This window comes from Sarcophilus harrisii, chromosome 5 (assembly GCF_902635505.1).
Source record: "Sarcophilus harrisii chromosome 5, mSarHar1.11, whole genome shotgun sequence".
NCBI lineage: Eukaryota > Metazoa > Chordata > Mammalia > Dasyuromorphia > Dasyuridae > Sarcophilus > Sarcophilus harrisii.
In genome coordinates this window covers 18,640,803-18,657,685 of record NC_045430.1, presented here as the reverse complement: position 1 = coordinate 18,657,685, position 16,883 = coordinate 18,640,803, and the positions used below count along the sequence as shown (strand labels likewise).

Sequence of the window (16,883 nt, the reverse complement as noted above, 5' to 3'; positions counted from 1 at the left end):
TTCCCAGGAAGAGGGATGGAGATGGAGAAGGGGACGCAGAGCATCCCACTGGGGGAAGGCAGGCGCCGATGGATCCCCATGACAACAAACTCCAAGGCTCCAACGTCAGTAGGATTGGCTCCTGGCGCCCCCCGCGGAAGGTTCAAACTCTCCGTTGACGTCACTTCCGGAGGCGCGGCCTCTTTCTGGTTCCAGATTCAGCCCCGCCCCCCTCCGAGCCTCGCCCCAATTACTTATGAGCTGGACCCTCCCGTTACCCGCTGCAGGTACCCTCGGGGGCACCGACATGGCCGCGGCTTGGCGCTGAACTGGGGGTAGACGAGCCCTTTCCTGCTCTAAAGCTATGTCCTCCCGGGGACTCGGTTTCTCTCCCTGTAAAATGACCGGCTCGGAGCAGATGGCCCCGCCCCGGGACTCTACGCCCCACCCTTGGACCCGCCCATCACACCCAAGCTCCGCCCCCCCGCGCTCGCGCAGGCTCCACGTGGTGCCCACTTCAGCGTCTCCCATCTCCGCTTGCCGGCCCGGCGCCTGATGGTGACGTATGTAGAGGGCAGGCGGAAGATATCTGATTCTATTGGGGGAGCCCGGCCTGTGACATCATCAGGTCCGCGCCAGGAAGCTCCAGCTCCCTCCCTCCCTCCCCCGGAGTGCGGCGCCGAGCTTGCCACCGGCTCCATGAGGCGCAGCCGGCAGGTGACGTGCGCGGCGTGGGTCCGCAGGGGCGTCGCCAAGGAGACCTGGAACGGAAAGTGGGCGGCCCCCAGGGGCCTGCGGGAGGGGCGCGGGAAACTCCGGCACCCCGGCCTCCTCCGAACCTTCGCCGGACGGCGCCGGGCGCTCGGGAGGCCCCCTCGTCCGCAGCCTCCCCTGGAGCCGAGGCGCCCCCGGCGCCGCTCCCGGAGTGAGTCTCTGTCTGAGAGGGAGGAGCGCCGCCGAGCCGGCGCCGGTCCGCCCGCGGGGCCTGGGGCTCCGGGGCTGTGCGCGGCGGGGGCCGGCCCGGGCCCGAGGGAGGGGCCCCCCAGAGGGCGGGGCCGCGGCGTCCGGGCGCGGCCTTTAGGGCCCCGTGGTCAGGCCGGAGAAACGGGCCGGAGCTCGGGTGGGGAGGGGTCGGGAGGGGCGGGCACAGCGCGGCCGGGCGGGGCCTTGGAAAAAGCAGGGTGAGAAAGGGCGTGGCCTTGGAAAAAGCAGGGTGAGAAAGGGGCGGGGCACAGCTGCGCCGGGGGCGTGGCCTTGGAAAAGCAAGTGAGAAAGGCGGGCACAGCTGGCCGGGGAGGGGCCTTGGGAAAAGGGTGAGAAAGGGGCGGGGCACAGCTGCGCCGGGGGCGTGGCCTTGGGGAAAGCGGGGAGAGAAGGGGGGGAAGTGTTTGGAAGGGGCACCAGGCAAAGGCTTGGGGGTGGGAGGGTCACCAGGGGAGGGGGGACCGCTCTTGCTGCTGGAGTGAGGGAGGAGGAAGGAGGAGAAGGCTGACGGGGTGAGCTGGAGAAGTGGGGGGAAGAGGGGGCTCAGGGCAGGAGGCTTCAGTTTCCCGGCTAGGATGCACAGGGAGACCCTTGCCAGTTCCTGGGGAGGGGGGGAGAAGGATTCTGGGCCTCCCTCAGAGACCTCCAGTCCAGTGTAAGACACTGAAAGCCCGGGGGGGGGGGGGGTTACCCAGCATCCCCAGTCCTAACGGCAGTGCCACAGGCTGGGAGGTCAGGGAGAGAAGCTCTATTTAAGGCTCAGGTCAGGCAGCTCCTTTCCTGCTCTGCCTCGTTGTCTGCTATTGCTGCTCAGTCGGCTCTTGATGACCCCTTGGCAGGGATACTAAAGGGATTTCCCATTTCCTTCTCTAGAATGAGGAAGATGAGGTAAATAGAGACTTACCTGGGGTCACACAGCTAATGTGTGTCTGAGGCAGAATTTGAACTCGGGTCTTTCTGACTCTGGTGCTCTGTTCACTGCAGTATCCCACTGGAAAAGTGATGGGTGGGAGAGACACCACAAAGGAATAACATTACATTCATATAACTGTAAGGTTCCCCAAATGGTGTCCCCACAGTGGCTCTTGGCAGAAGCCATTGCATTATTCCCATTTTGTAGATGAGGAAACTGAGGCAGCACCATGAAGGGAAGTCACTTGCCCAAAGCCAAGGTGGATTTAAACCCAGATCTTCCGGTTCTTGTCACTGAGCCACCTTAAGGGATTATCTGATTCAGCCTTGAAGCAGAAGCTCCTGCCTTCAGACCAGGACTCGGGGTTCTGCAGAGGGGCCCTTTCGGGGGAGTGCTGGGGTGCACGATGGCTCCTTGGCTTTCAGAGGGGAAGTAGGAGGGGCTTTAGAAGTTCTCAGTTTCACAGTTTCCATTGATATTTATTGCATTGTTGTTTGCAATACCCAAAAATGTCTTTCTAGGTAGAGCTAAGCAAGGATGAGGTCAAGCGTCTCATTGATGAAGCCAAGGAGAAAATAAGGTGAGTTGTTGAAGGGTTGTGGCCACAAGGGCTGGAGCATCCGTTGGCCTTCCAGGTCACTGCCTTAGGTGCCAGCCCTGTGCCCGTACCACCTCCCAGCCCTACTCCCAGCGCTGGCTGCCTTAGGTGCCAGTCCTGTGCGCATGCCACCTCCTCCCAGCACTCACTGTTTTAGGTGCCAGCCCTGTGCTGCTCTGTAGCCTGGTCTGCCCCTGTCCCTCCAATGACCACTCCTCTGTGGGATGTCTTTCTCCCTAATCCCAGCCTCCCCTTAAGAGCCTCAAATCCCAGCCTCCCCTTAAGAGCCTCACGTCTCTGTAAGCCCATGAAGGCAGGAGTTTGGCCCACAGGATTCCTGCATCATCCCCAGTGTAACACTGTGACTGAGAGCCCCAGAGGTCGGTCACTTCCTGACTCTCAGTTCTCTACGCAGAGAAATAGACAGTGATGGAGAAGACGCTGCTGAGGAGGACCCGGGCTGCGTCCGCATTCAGGCACCGGCGGCAGAGCCCCCATCGGAGGGCGTCCCTGAGGGAGAGGACGGCCTGGAGGATGACGAGCTAGCCGAGTACGAGCTGGACAAGTACGATGATGAAGACGCGGGTGAGAGTCTGTTCTGTCACACCCCGGAGGGTTCTCCCCGCTTGTAAACATAAACTAGCCCATTACCAGAACTTCTCTTCTACTGGCCCAGGGCCTGGGCTCCTCTAGTAAGAGGTGGAAGGGCCTGCCCATTGTACAAGGAGGCATCTGAGCCCCGTGCTGTAAGCATTAGGGGTAGAATTTGAACCCAAGCTTCTAGCTCTAGATTCACCATTTGGGGAACGTGTACGTTATCTGTGCCATGCACTCAAGGAAGCAGCATTTGGGTGCACACAGCAGTGAGAAGGACTTGGCCCCCTGGGCCTTGGCTAAGCCCGTGCCAGGGACAAGCACTCACAAGGATCCACATTGATGCCAACCTGACTGCAGATCCCCGGGCAGCTCCCCGCTCCCACGATCCCTGGCCTCGGCCCCTTCAGATGCTCTTGGAATGTCCTCCCGGCTCCAGTGTGGGAACGCCCGTCCCCCTCAGAAACCCCCAGTGGCTCCTTGCTCCCCCCAAAGGCCCCAGTTTAAGTTGGCATTTCTGGCCCCCAGCCCCAGCCAGCACAGAGGAGAGCTTGCTGCTTATTAGTGACACTGGGTTCTTGCTGCTGCTGCTGCCACTGCCCCCTCCTACAGTGGAAGCGAGCTGCACAGAAATGGCAGCTATAGGAGCTGATCATGGATGCACAGAGAGAAACAGATAGAAAGAGGGACATGGATGCACAGAGAGAGAGGGAGGGAGGGAAAAAGAGATAGAGATAAAAGAGAGAGATCCAGGGAGGGAGGGAGACAGAGGGAAAGGGGGAGAAAGAGAGACATCCAGGGAGAAACGCAAAGGGTAGGACAAGCAAGAGGTTTTCATTCTCCTCTATTCTACTTGCGGGGAGCTGGACACAGGTGTGAGAGGTGGGGGTTGCTGTTTGAGGCCGGCACGTCTTAAATGGCTGATCTTGGGCCTGTGCTTTCCCTCCTCCAGACACCGAGACTCTCCAGGAGTCACTCATGGGGCTCACAGTCTATGGGAATAACGACGAGGACCCTTACGTCACCCTCAAAAATACGGTGAGTGCTGAGCTGCGTCCCCCCGCCCCCGGTGAGCATTGTTGTGCCCTCCTTGATGTTCACTTCTCTGAGTCATTTTTCTTCTGTTTCCCAACTCTCAGGAGCAGTACGAACATGAAGATTTCCTGATTAAACCCAGTGACAACCTCATTGTGTGCGGCCGGGCTGAAGATGACCAGTGCAATTTGGAGGTCCACAGTGAGTGAGCGGACGAGGCCGGGGGGGTGGGGAGCCCCATCACTAAAAAGTGACCCAAGTGGTCACGGCAGCCAGATAGCGGGGCCGGGTCCAGTGGGACCCCTGAGCCGATCGTGGCTCCCCCGGGTCCCGGCCTCTCTGGGCGCCCCCTGTCCAGTCTGCTGTTGGCACAGTGGGCATTAGGCTTCCGGAGGTCCAGGAGTGACAAGGCTGGACTTTGTCAGGAAGACGCTGCCCTTCTCCCCTTTTCTGCAGGAGCTACAGGTCCCAGAAGCTGGGAGTGACCCTCATGTCATCCCTAGCTGGGGAAACAGGCCCAGAGAGATGATCTGTGGCAGGTGCAGCAGCGAGGAAGGGCGGGCCTGGAACCCGGCGCCTCTCCCCTAACCCAGGCTGCCTTGGACTCCTCAAAAACAGAATTTCTTTAGACTCGCACCTTTCTAGTCCCAGAGTCGAGTTTTTATGACAAGAGAGACCTTTCATAGTTTTGTGTTTGCTATGAGCAGTGGAGCCCTCAGCCAGCACCAGCCTTGGGTGTGTGAGTCAGAGTGGCTGTGCGAATCTCTGCCCTGTCCCTGGGACCTGTGGCTTTGGCCTCCGCCCGTCAGCTCCCCGCCCCCCAGCACAGTGAGCCAGCAGCCCCCTGGGGGGAGCTCCTTTTTTTTCACTCCTTCCACCCCAGGACGGCCTCGCCTGCATTCCCTTCCTCCTCCCTCGTGACACTCGGAGCCCGGGCTATGGTTGTTCCTGGTGCCGCTGGCCTGTCAACCCCCCCCCCACCCCCACCCCCAACCCGAGCAGGAGCTCTTCTTGCTACTTGTAGTCGGCCCCTGGCCTGCTCGGTCACGTCATTAAATGGCCACCGAGGTCTCCGGGCCCCTGCTACGAAGCGTGCCCAGTGAAGGGCCCTCTGAGGCACTGGCTGGGAGGGCGGGGGAGAGGTGGGGGGCCCACGTCACTCAACAAGCCCAGATGCTGGTTTCTATCTGAAAGCACAGTTAGGCTGACTTTGGGAAGAAGCCTTAGCAGGGGCCGTTGCTCCAGAGCCCACCCAAGATGGAGCCTGGAGAGAAGAGACCTGTTCTGGCCTCGGGGCCCAGGCGCACTGCACCCAGGCTTCCCTCCTGCTGCTGCTGGGAATGGTCCTTCACAACTAAGGTTTACAGGCTGCTTTCCATCAGAGCCCGGTGGTGCGAGTGGGTTTGTCCCCATTCTCACAGCCTGAGGCTCAGAAGTTCCTGACTTGCCTCACCCAGCCAGAAAGAGGCAGGGCCTCTGGGCCCCGGAGAGCCTGGCCCGCCCGGGTGCTGCCCATTGTCCTGCCCCATCCCGCTTGGCTGAGGGGGCTGGGGCCTCCTGACTTTTCAGATCTCCGCCTCTGGCTAAAGTTGGTTTCCTCTTCTTCCAGTTTATAACCAGGAAGAAGACTCGTTTTATGTGCACCATGACATCATCCTGTCTGCATACCCTCTGAGTGTGGAGTGGCTGAATTTTGATCCCAACCCCGATGAAGCCCCTGGTAAATAGGGCGCGTCTCACTCATGGGGGGAGGGGTCCCTGTGGTTGGGAACGATGCTGTCTGAGGGGCCCCTGTGTGCGGGCATCGGCCTTTGTTGCAGTCCAGACCTTGTAGACACGGGCGCTCCCGTTTCTCAGCTGGCCCGTGGGTTTGGAGGAGGGCGACGGTGCGGCGGTCAGATTGTGGGCACCGGAGGGGGAGCTGGGAGCAGGGCTTGGGACGGTGAGGGGCTCGAGGCGGCCTCAGTGGGAAGCCCCCAAACAAACCAGAGTGCAGTCAAGGTGCAGCATCTGGTGACCCTGAGTGAACGGGCTCTAGCAGAAGCTTGTGCGCCCGGGCAGAGCTGCCCACAGAGATGGGCACTGGGTGCAGATCCGGCTGCAAACCTGGGGATATCCACGATGTAGAAAAAAGCCGCAAGGCCGTCGTCGGCTTCGCCCATGCATGGGTGGCGAGTGCCACGCGCCCGTCGGTTTCAGAGACGTCAGTAACGGACGCGTTTCTGAGGCGTCGGGGCCTCCCAAGCCAGCCCGTGGATTTTAGCTGGAACACGCTCTGCCTCTTTCAGGAAACTACGTGGCCGTGGGCACGATGTCCCCTGTGATCGAAGTGTGGGACCTCGATATTGTGGACTCTTTGGAGCCGGTATTCTCACTTGGAAGCAAAGATGGGAGGAAGAAGAAAAAGAAGAAAGGGAAAAAGGTAAAGGGAACGTTGAAAGCCCCACGGGGCCAGTGTCATCACAGGGCAGGCCAGATTTTTGATGAACTTGAGGGGCAGCTCCTTCACTCTGAGTGCTCCCTTCTGGCAGTGGCTGGCCAGCAACCTCCACCTCCAACAGCTGCTTGGGTGGGCACAGGTCCCCATTGGTATTCTTAATCCTTTCTTGGACTTTAGAGTGAATGCTCAGGGTCAGCGCCGCCTCGCTGGTGTGGCTTCTCATTCCTGTGCCGGACAGTAGATGTTAAGTGTGTCTGGCAGTTACCTAAGCATGCTCGGGTCGAAGACAAGAATGAAATCCTGCATCTTGGTTGTGAGAGACATGGCCTCCCCGTGGAGTCAGGGCCAGAGAGGACCTTGGACATCAGTTATTGTCACTGGTTCCATCTTACAGAATAGCAAACTGAGACCTGGAGGTTCAGTGACTGAGGGAGGTCACCCAGCTGACCTCTCTGGGCATCCTGTAGACCCTATGAGCACTTTATACACCTAGTCCCATTGGAACTTCATGCGGCCCTATGAGAAAAGGGGGTCACAGGTCTCATCCCCATTTTACAGGGCACAGCGACCTGCCTGGAGATACACAACTGATGGGACTCTGACCCCGAGCCTTGGGCCCTTGCTGCCTTTAGTCTGTAAAGCCCCCATTCTTATTCACTACGAAAAGACTTCCTTTTCATAAGGAATAAAGTAATTGAGGGTCGCTACCTATTACAGAGCCGAACAGCCGAGGAGGCCCCAGAAGGACACACTGATGCTGTTCTCGATCTCTCGTGGAATAAACTAATCAGGTAAAAATATTTTTAAATAATACACCTTGACAATTCATTTTCCCTGTTAATGACACCCCTCTGCCTGCCATCTCAATCTCTCTCTGCATATAACAAGGGTTCCTGACCGCTGGGTCACGGACCCCTGGCAGCCTCTCCAGAATGATAATGGTCCTTCTTAGAACATTCTTAAGTAACCAAAGGAAATGCTAAATCTCAGGTACATCTCAACATCAGGCTCCCAAGCTTCACTGAGCATCCCAAGCACCCACGCTCATTGCTGATGGGGGCTTGGGTATCTCCTGCATTCTGCCTCCCCACCATGTGAGGGCCCACCTGGCCATGATGGGCCCTGGGGAGTCTGGTGTTTTTCCCATGAGGTTCTCAGATCTTCCCATCCTCTGAACTTTTCACTACCTGCCTTCCCTAGGCAGCACTCGGCATCTCATGTTGGCACTACATTGGCACTGTGCTGCACCTGTTAGCCTGGGACATAGAGCAGTGGGTCTGGAACCAAGGAGACCCAAGCCCGAGTCCAGCCTCAAACACTGTCTGTGTGATCTTGGGCAATCGTTCCTCTTTCCTTTTCACTACTTCCCTCAGATAGAAAATGGAGATAATCGAAGGTCTCACCTTTCAGGTGGTTGTGGGGATCCAGTGAGATATTCATAAAGCATTGAGCACCTGACCCACAGGAGGTGCTTGTTCCCTTCCCTCCCACCTCCCACACATGGGCCTGTCCCAGACACACAGTCCCAGAAAGACAGTCCTGGGATCCCAAGATACAAGCAAGTCAATAACTCCCTACATCGCTCTCAGCTTCTTTTCCCAAACCGTAAGACCACGGCACATGGGGATCTGTCTGCCCAGAGCTCCTGCAATGAGGAGATTTTTCATCTGTTTCCCCCTTTGCTACATCAATAGATGGGAGGCAATACCTCAGGATTATTTTGTTTTGATCTGAAAATTAGTGATTTTGAACAACTTTTTTTTTCAGATGGTTGTTGGTTTGTTGGTATCTCTTCTTTGGGATTCTGCTTGTTCACACCCTCTGCCCATTTGCCCTGGAGGTGGCTTGTGTATGCTTTTACCTAATTCCACACATTTGTTTCCACTTCATTCTGTTCCGATTTCACTTCCTGTAGCTCTGAGGTTTTCCTTTGCCATCAGAGTTAATCTCCTTTTCTTTGTTAAAAGGGCCTGGAAAAGGAGATGTGGTCCTTGGCAGGATCTCTGCATCTGCCCACCTTGGTTTGGGGTCCTTGCCAGGATCCCCTGATAACCGAGTGGCAGTAATAGTTATTGGATGAAAGAATGGTTTATGGGTTCTAGAGCAAAGGCATTGATCTTTTTTTTAAATAATTATAACTTTTTATTGACAGAACCCATGCCTGGGTAATTTTTTACAACATTATCCCTTGCATTCACTTCTGTTCTGATTTTTCTCCTCCCTCTCTCTACCCCCTCCCCTGGATGGCAAGCAGTCCTATACATATTAAATATGTCACAGTGTATCCTAGATACAATATATGTGTGAGAACCGAACAGTTCTCTTGTTGCACAGGGAGAATTGGATTCAGAAGGTAGAAATAACCCAGGAAGAAAAACAAAAATACAAACAGTTTACATTCATTTCCCAATGGAATGTAGCTGCTTCTGCTTTGGGTGTAGCTGCTTCTGTCTATCATTGGTCAATTGAAACTGAGTTAGATCTTCTCTTTGTCAAAGAAATCCACTTCCATCAAAAAACATCCTCATACCGTATTGTTGTTGAATTATATAATGATCTCCTGGTTCTGCTCATTTCACTTAGCATCAGTTCATGTAAGTCTCTCCAGGCCTTTCTGAAATCATCCTGTTGGTCATTTCTTACAGAACAATAATATTCCATAACATTCATATACCACAATTTACCCAACCATTCTCCAATTGATGGGCATCCACTCAGTTTCCAGCTTCTAGCCACTACAAACAGGGCTGTCACAAACATTTTGGCACATACAGGTCCCTTTCCCTTCTTTAGTATCTCCTTGGGGTATAAGCCCAGTAGTAACACTGCTGGGTCAAAGGGAATGCACAGTTGGATAACTTTTTGGGCATAATTCCAGATTGCTCTCCAGAATGGTTGGATTCGTTCACAACTCCACCAACAATGCATCAGTGTCCCAGTTTTCCCACATCCCCTCCAACATTCATCATTATTTTTTCCTGTCATCTTAGCCAATCTGACAGGTGTGTAGCGGTATCTCAGAGTTGTCTTAATTTGCATTTCTCTGATCACTAGTGATTTGGAACTCTTTCATATGAGTGGTAATAATTTCAATTTCATCATTTGAAAATTGTTCATATCCTTTCACCATTTATTAATTGGAGAATGGCTTGATTTCTTGTAAATTAGAGTCAATTGTCTATATATTTTGGAAATGAGAAAGGCATTGATTTTTAATAAAATTCTCACCATCTCTTTACTGCTATATTAAACTTCCTTTGAAGGTCTTTCTTGAGAGTGGACAGGGGGAATTCTGGTATTTAAGAAAGATAGAAAAGCATCTGTAGTGATTGGGTTGGAGAAGTTTTGCCATCCAACAGTGAAATCATTGATGTGCGTTGTACTGGTGTGAGCGCCCATGGGATCCATGACAGTGTCACTGGTTCCAGATATTCATCATCAAAACATCAGAACATTCAAACCTCTACAGCTTATTCAGGAATCGCTAATGTAAACAAAATCTCTAAGTGAGCCTGGGACATGAGAGGTTTCCCTCCGTCCCTGAAGTCGGTTGTGGGGGCTGTGCAGGGCTGATCGCTGGGGTTCTCGCCGGCAGGACTCCTTCCCCTGGAGAATGGCCCCCCCTTCCCCCCCCCCACGTCTATTGCATTTCCCACACATGGTCATGCTGCTTTCCAGTGACTGATTTTGTCTCCCACAGCAGCACTGGCAGAGATGATTTGGTTCCATCTTGTTTTTCTCTTAATTAGATTCTTTTAATGTGCCCAGCTGAAGATTTAGGGCTCAGTTTTCAGGAAAATATATTAAAGATGGCTCTTTTTTAATGCACAAAGAGAAGTCATTTTTCTTTTTCATATGTTAGTCCAGAGTAAAGTCTCTGGGTTTTTGTGAAGGTGACTTGCTAGGTTTTCTCGTCTCCTTTTCCAGAAATGTGCTGGCCAGCGCATCCGCCGACAGCTCCGTCATCCTGTGGGACATGTCTTTGGGGAAGCCCGCGGCTAACCTGACGTTACACACAGACAAGGTACTTGATTAGGTATTGTCCTTCTGGGATCCAGGGAAAAAGCCACGCTACCCCCCGGTGAGACAGACTGCCTCTCTCTCACACACCCTGAGATTCCAAGCCCAGTGTCCTTCAGCTGCTGAAGCGTGCCCCGAGAGGCTCCAGGGGTACTCGTCCCGTGATTAGAGGAGGTCACCCCGAGGGCCGGCTGGAGTCTGTCCTGGCATCGGGGCGCAGATGCACATGTTGTAAGAAGTGCTCTCACCCATCCAGGACGGGGATGTCACTGCACAGACTGCGTGTCTCTAGTCTCACCCTCCTAAGGATGAGACCGTTATCTCCTCTTTGTTAAAGGTTTCATTTTTATTGATTTTGTTTTCAGTTTGTTTCCAGGTTCTTTCAAGCTACCTCTTATAACAACAGATTTAAAAAAGAGAAAAGTCAAATAAGCAAAATCAGGTCCAAGTTAGATGGAATATGCCCCTTTTCACCCCTTCCTCAGGGCCCGGCTTGTCATTCTAATGCCAGGGGCTCGTTTTGAATCCTCTCCTTTCTCAAGCTGCATCCACAGTTGTGCATTGTTGTGTGACTCCTTCAGGTGCAGACGCTGCAGTTCCATCCGTTTGAAGCACAGACCTTGATTTCTGGGTCCTATGACAAGTAAGTGTCCTCCCTGGTGCAGCGGCACCTCGGGAACGGTTCTGGTTGGGTCGTGGTGTTCTAGGGAATCTTGTCAGAGCTGGTGAGCAGACCAGAGTGGGCCTGGGTCAGTGGGTGTCTGTCACATAAGTCGGCGCTCTTGGGGAAAGGTACACCTTTGCTTTCAAATGGGGATGATGAGAACATTGGTCTGAGACTCAGTGAAATGACAAAGGCCTGGAGTTAAAAAGGAATAAAGCACCATTGGGGAAACTGAGGCCCAAGAGCCTGGCAAGCAGCAGAGGGGAGATTTGCACCCAGGACTTGGGACTCCACAGTAGCTAGCAGTGCAGTTCGCTAGGAGCAGATATATTTATGTCCTTTGATCTCCACAACCACCCTGGGGGGGGGGAGTTGTCCCCATTTTACAGATGAGGAAACTGAGACAGGCAAAGGTGAAATGACTACCCAGGGTTCCACAGCCAAACATGTGTGTCCCACTCCTCCCTGGGAGCAGCATGTTGCAGTTATTAAATACTGATCTCATGCTCCCAACGGTCGATTATCTCCATGTTACAAGTGACGTTCATTTAGTCAAAGGGACTTGCTCAGTGTCGTTATGCTAAGAACATTAGTAAGGGCTGGAACCAAGGATGCCAAGTCCAGGACGGTGCCCACACAACCCTGATGCCCAGGGCAGAGAGGAGAGGCTGGGGGAGGAAAGGGAGAGTCAGCGCCCCTCACCTCCCTGTGTTCGGCCCTCCAGGTCCGTGGCCTTGTACGACTGCCGCAGTCCCCAGGAGAGTCACCGTCTCTGGAAGTTTAGCGGGCAGGTGGAGAGGGTCACGTGGAATCACTTCTCGCCTTGCCACTTTTTGGTAAGAACCTACCCAGAGCCATGACCTCAGAGAGGCTGGCCCTCTCACTGTGTGGACAAAGAGCCTCGGATGTGTCTGCCCGTCTGCCAGCGGGGCCCGGGTCTGGTGCCCAGGGTGTTGGGGCGGCTGAGGCCGGGCAGATGGAGGGATAGGAGCCTGAGCTCTTCTAGTCAGGACTGGCCCGGGAGGGGGGGGGGGGGGGGGGGGGGGGGGGGGGGGGGGGGGGGGGGGGGGGGGGGGGGGGGGGGGGGGGGGGGGGGGGGGGGGGGAGAGGAGCGCCTGCCCACCCACCCACCCACCTCTGGGGAGCGTGCCCTTGGCTGTTCCCGCATGTCACCCCTGTTGGAAGGTGTGTGGCGAGGGCAGGCTTGCTGCTGCCTTTCTTACCCAGCCAGCCCCTGGTGGCAGTGACACAGTGAGAGCCAGTCATACCATAACACGGTCCTCAGAAGCACGCTGCGGGGGAGGAGGAGGAAACTGAGGCAGGCCAAGCTATCGAGCCAAACCCGGCTTCCCGGCTTCGGGCCTTGAGCTCTGTCCGGGGCTGGGCACCTCTGCCGTGACCCCGACAAGAGTCTCCTCGCGGCCCAGAGTCCCTTGGGCTTTTTCCTCCTGCCCACCTGGACACCTCCATGGGGAGTGAGTCTGTCACAGTGGCTGTGTGGTGAGGGCTTGTCGACTGACAGAAGGGGACACTAAGCCCTGCAGCCCCCGGCCTCCTGGGCCCTCTGCTGATGGGCGCCTTCTTGTCCCCCCAGGCTAGCACGGAGGACGGCTTCGTGTACAACCTGGATGCCCGCTCAAACAAGCCCATCTTTACGCTCAAGGCCCACGATGAGGAGGTCTCCGGTGAGTGTGTGACTGCCCGCTTCGGTCCCCGGGATTGGGCGGGGGCTTCGGGGCAACCACTGAAATCCTCTCCCCTTGGGTGCCCGTGGGGCCGCCCTTTGCAGGACTCGAGCTGAGCAGCCAGATTAAGGGCTGCCTCGTGACCTCCTCCTCTGACAAATACGTGAAGATCTGGGACGTGTTGGGAGACAAGCCGAGTCTGGTGCACTCCCGGGACATGAAAATGGTAAGAGGCTCGCTGGCCCTCGGGCCCCGGGGAAGGCGTCCTCCTTGCCAGGGGCCCTGCACTCCCTAAAAGCGCGGGTCCTTACCTCGGGCCTCCCTGTCCCATCTCGGAGAGCAGGGAGCCAGCCCACAGCAGGTGGGGCGGGGGGACATCTGGGACAGAACAGGGAGAGGGCATAGAGAGGGCTCGGCTATTGTCGCTCTGCCTGTGTCTGTCCATGGGCGGGGTCTTCAGAGGGTGGCAGGAGATGGGCAGGGAGTGGGAGCAGACCCAGCACCCACGGTGCCCGCTTGTTCTCCCTCAGGGTGTTCTCTTTTGTGCCTCTTGCTGCCCGGACCTGCCTTTCATGTACGCGTTTGGGGGGCAGAGAGAGGGGCTCCGGGTCTGGGACATCAGCACCATCTCTTCAGGTAAGGCTCCCCTCCACTGGGGGCGAGCACAGGCAGCCCCAGGGGCTGGCCCGCCCCCGTCTCTCTCACCTTCCGCTCAGTCCCCCCACTTGGTGACAAGGTGACGCTGGCACTCCTGAAGGGGCAGCTCCCTCCCCCACCCCAATGGGCAGCCGCGTGGCAGTTAGCGGTGTCGGAGAGAGCCAGGTGCCACCCAGGCGGGGGGGCTCTCCTGACTCCGTGGCCATTGCCACCTTGTGAATGACTCTTTATGGAGTTTGATGAAAGCATTAGGAACACTTAGTAAAAAAGAAACCTACCAAAACCTGGATCCTCTGGGGGTGCAGCATGGTGTGTGAGCGGCTAGCCAAAAGTCGGGGTCTCAGCAAGTGGGCGGGCCCGGCCCCTTCCTTGGGAACATTGCAGACCCCTCCAGACCCCCCCCCCCCCCCCCCCCACACACACACACAGCCCCTCTGCTCATACCAGGTCTTGGCTCTGAGGGCGCCCATTTAAGTCCTTCCACAAGGAGCTGTCACGGCACAGTGCCAGGCTCAGGGGAACAGCTAGAGGGGCAGGAGGGGGAGGGATGGTTCCCGGCCTCCAGGGGTGTCTTGGCCCTGATTGCAAAAGGAGCATTTTGGGTTTCAGGGCTCATTTCCCTCCTGGCCACTGGTCCTGTGGGAGATCGTGACCCTCAGGCTCTTGTTTCCTTTTCAGTGAATGAAGTTTTTGGGCATCGAGAGCGGCTGATGGTCACCAGCCAGTCCCAGTCAGGGGTCAGCGGCTCCCTCACACTCCCGGGGAGAGACAGCGGGGACATGGACACGGCCATGGAATCTTAATAAATTTTTTACCTCATGATCTCTCACGGGGTGTCTGTTCACTCGTTGCCGAGGCTGGTCATGCAGGCTGATGGGGCAGGGAAGCTTTGCCCGCCAGCTGAAATCCTCCCTTTCTGGAGGGTCTGGGAGTGGGAGTGGGGGGGTGGGTAGGTGTGAGGGGAGGTCAGTGCGTCATTGGAGATATAGGGTAGTCTGGGGGTGACTGTGGGAAGGGGGTGGGTAGGCCTGCACCTACCATCTGCGTTGGGCCAAAGCCCAAGTCTGAAAAGCGGGCTCCCTTTATCCCCCCTCCATCCTCTTGTTATCAAGCTCCATACAGCCGGGGCCCTGGTTGTGGCTTTTAAAAACGGTTTCTGCTGCCCATCTGTGCTTCCCGGGGGTCCCTGCCGTTCCTCCCAAGCTCCTCTGGGGCAGCAGTCCATCAGTCAGGATTTCCACTCCAACTTTGAGTCAGCAAATAGTTTCTCTGTCTGTGCACAAGGTCCCACGGTCCCCACAGAATAAAAAGACAAAAGGCAAACAATCCCTGCCCTCGAGCTCACAGTCCACCCAAGGACACTGCCAGGGGGTGCTGCTGGCCGGGATTGGGGGAGACCCATGGTCAAGGACAGCCTCAGACTTGTAGCTGGGGGATCTGGTGAGTTACATCCCTGCAGCCTGGCTCGGTTTCCTCATCTGTAAGAGGGGGGGCCTAATAGCAACCCCTTCCTCCCAGGGTGAGGGTCAGATGAGAACCTTCTGTAAAGCCCTTCCACAGGAGGGTAGGGATGTCGTTACCCCTGAGGGCACCAGGTTGGCAAGGACATCCAGGGAGGTCAGCAGTCCTGAGATGGAAGTGTCAGCTGCTGCTGGTCTGAAGGTGAGTTTGAGAAGACCTGAGCTCCTCCAGTGCCCCCACTTTACAGCAGGAGAAACCAAGGCCCAAGGGGGGCGGGGGAAAGCATACACAGACTCGGAGCTGCAGACCCTCCTGGGCTCAGGACTAGGAGGAGACTGGGCCAAGTCTCTGAGGAGGCATTCGAACCCAGTATCTCTGACTCGAGAATCCCTCCACCCTATTGCTGCCCTTCCCCAGCTCACCCCCACCCATCATTCTTGGTGCCTCCCCTCCCCTTGCAGACATGGGCAGCCCCTCCCTCTGTCCTGGCGACTTCCTCTGAGGTGGGCCTGGGAGCCTTGTTTCTGCCCAGGGCACAGCTCCATGGGCCAGACAGAGCCACCAGCTTACAGCGCACCAGCAGCCAGAGGTGGTTGGGCCCAGCTCGGAGCTCGCCCTTGCCTGCACCTGCCTCCACAAAAGGGGCCACCCAGGGAACGACCTGCTCCAGAGCCTCCCATTTGTGAAAGTCCTCCCTCCCTCTCTTCTCCCTCTCTCCCTCCTCCCTTCCTTCCTCCTTCCCACCCTCCCTTTCTTTCCTTCCTTCTCTCCTTCCCTCTCTCCCTTTCTACCTTCAAAGAAAAACCAGTTAAACAAAACTAATAGCAAGACTGCGTCCAATCCTGAACAGAGTACTCGTCATCCCCCACCTCTGCCCTCTCTTTCTGGTTCCTTCTTGGCTTTCTCCATCCCTGGCTGGACTTAAGCTGTCTCTCCGTGATCCTTCCAGCCACTGCCCCTTGGCCCTTGGTTCTATTCGCTTCTCTGGCTCTGCCTCATCCTACCAGTACCGGAAAGGACGTACTCACGTACCTTTTGCTGGGAGGCACTTGTCTCCCACACCATCCATCTGTTAAAGCAAAGAAGAGAACATTTGCTAGTGATTAATCTAATTATGCTTATCTACTAGAAAACTCCATTAATTCCGTTAAATTAATGGGATTTTACTGTTCTTTGTTAAAGGGGTCCTTCTTCATGTATTAAAAACAAATTCAGGCCATTGGAGCTTGTCACATAAAATACTTTGCATTTATTTCAGGGAAGTAATGAGCAGTATCTAGAGCAGTCCCAGTCAGCATGAGTGATCAGGTAACAATAATTTGAGTCCTGATTATGCAAGAGTGTTGTTCTGACTCCAGGCCTGGTCGTGTTACCGAATAACGTCATTAGGTCTGGGACATGGCCGAGTCACTTTCCTGTGCCTCAGTTTCCTCAGCTGTCAAAGAAGAGGTTGAACTAGATGGTTTCTAAGGTGCTTCACAACTCTGAAATCCTCCCAAGTCTTCAAATGGAAGGCTTAGGGAGAATATTGATGGGAATACTGAGGTACGGAGGGTTGAGCTGTCCATGGTCCCACTAATTAAAAAGTATCAGTTGTGTTTCGTGGCCCCTGAAGTATCTTTGATGTCAAAAGCCTCGACCTTCACTTTGTTTCTCCCCAACCAGGGGATCCAGAGCACCAGGACTTAAGTTGGCACATGTGTATGTACCTGTATAATATGTGAATCTACTGCAAGTCCTCACAAAGTATAAACTCAGTGAATTAATCAGTTACCCACCCCCTTCCCAAAAAACGTAAAACTTTCTTCTTTAGAAATCCCAGCAGCAAAATTATTTGGTTTTTTGTGGTTATT

The 16,883-nt window shown here is 55.4% G+C and overlaps 1 protein-coding gene across 1 annotated transcript; it reads left to right on the top strand.

Moving 5' to 3' along the window:
• The first annotated feature begins 598 nt into the window (after nucleotides 1-598).
• PWP1 (PWP1 homolog, endonuclein) lies at nucleotides 599-14,393 on the top strand. Its single transcript, XM_031938095.1, has 15 exons — nucleotides 599-748; nucleotides 2,396-2,456; nucleotides 2,890-3,059; nucleotides 4,021-4,106; nucleotides 4,208-4,304; nucleotides 5,713-5,823; nucleotides 6,392-6,525; nucleotides 7,261-7,334; nucleotides 10,471-10,567; nucleotides 11,145-11,206; nucleotides 11,952-12,063; nucleotides 12,822-12,912; nucleotides 13,017-13,138; nucleotides 13,443-13,548; nucleotides 14,248-14,393. The coding sequence occupies exons 1-15, from the start codon at nucleotides 679-681 to the stop codon at nucleotides 14,370-14,372; spliced, it is 1,518 nt and encodes a 505-aa protein (XP_031793955.1). The 5' UTR covers nucleotides 599-678; the 3' UTR covers nucleotides 14,373-14,393.
• The last annotated feature ends 2,490 nt before the right edge of the window (nucleotides 14,394-16,883 follow it).

Excerpts from the sequence above, each read along its gene's own strand:
- PWP1 (XM_031938095.1), top strand. The coding sequence starts at position 679 with ATGAGGCGCAGCCGGCAGGTGACGTGCGCGGCGTGGGTCCGCAGGGGC. Across the intron at positions 4,107-4,207 it reads ACGTCACCCTCAAAAATACG|GAGCAGTACGAACATGAAGA; the intron begins GTGAGTGCTGAG and ends CCCAACTCTCAG. Across the intron at positions 13,139-13,442 it reads ACTCCCGGGACATGAAAATG|GGTGTTCTCTTTTGTGCCTC; the intron begins GTAAGAGGCTCG and ends GTTCTCCCTCAG.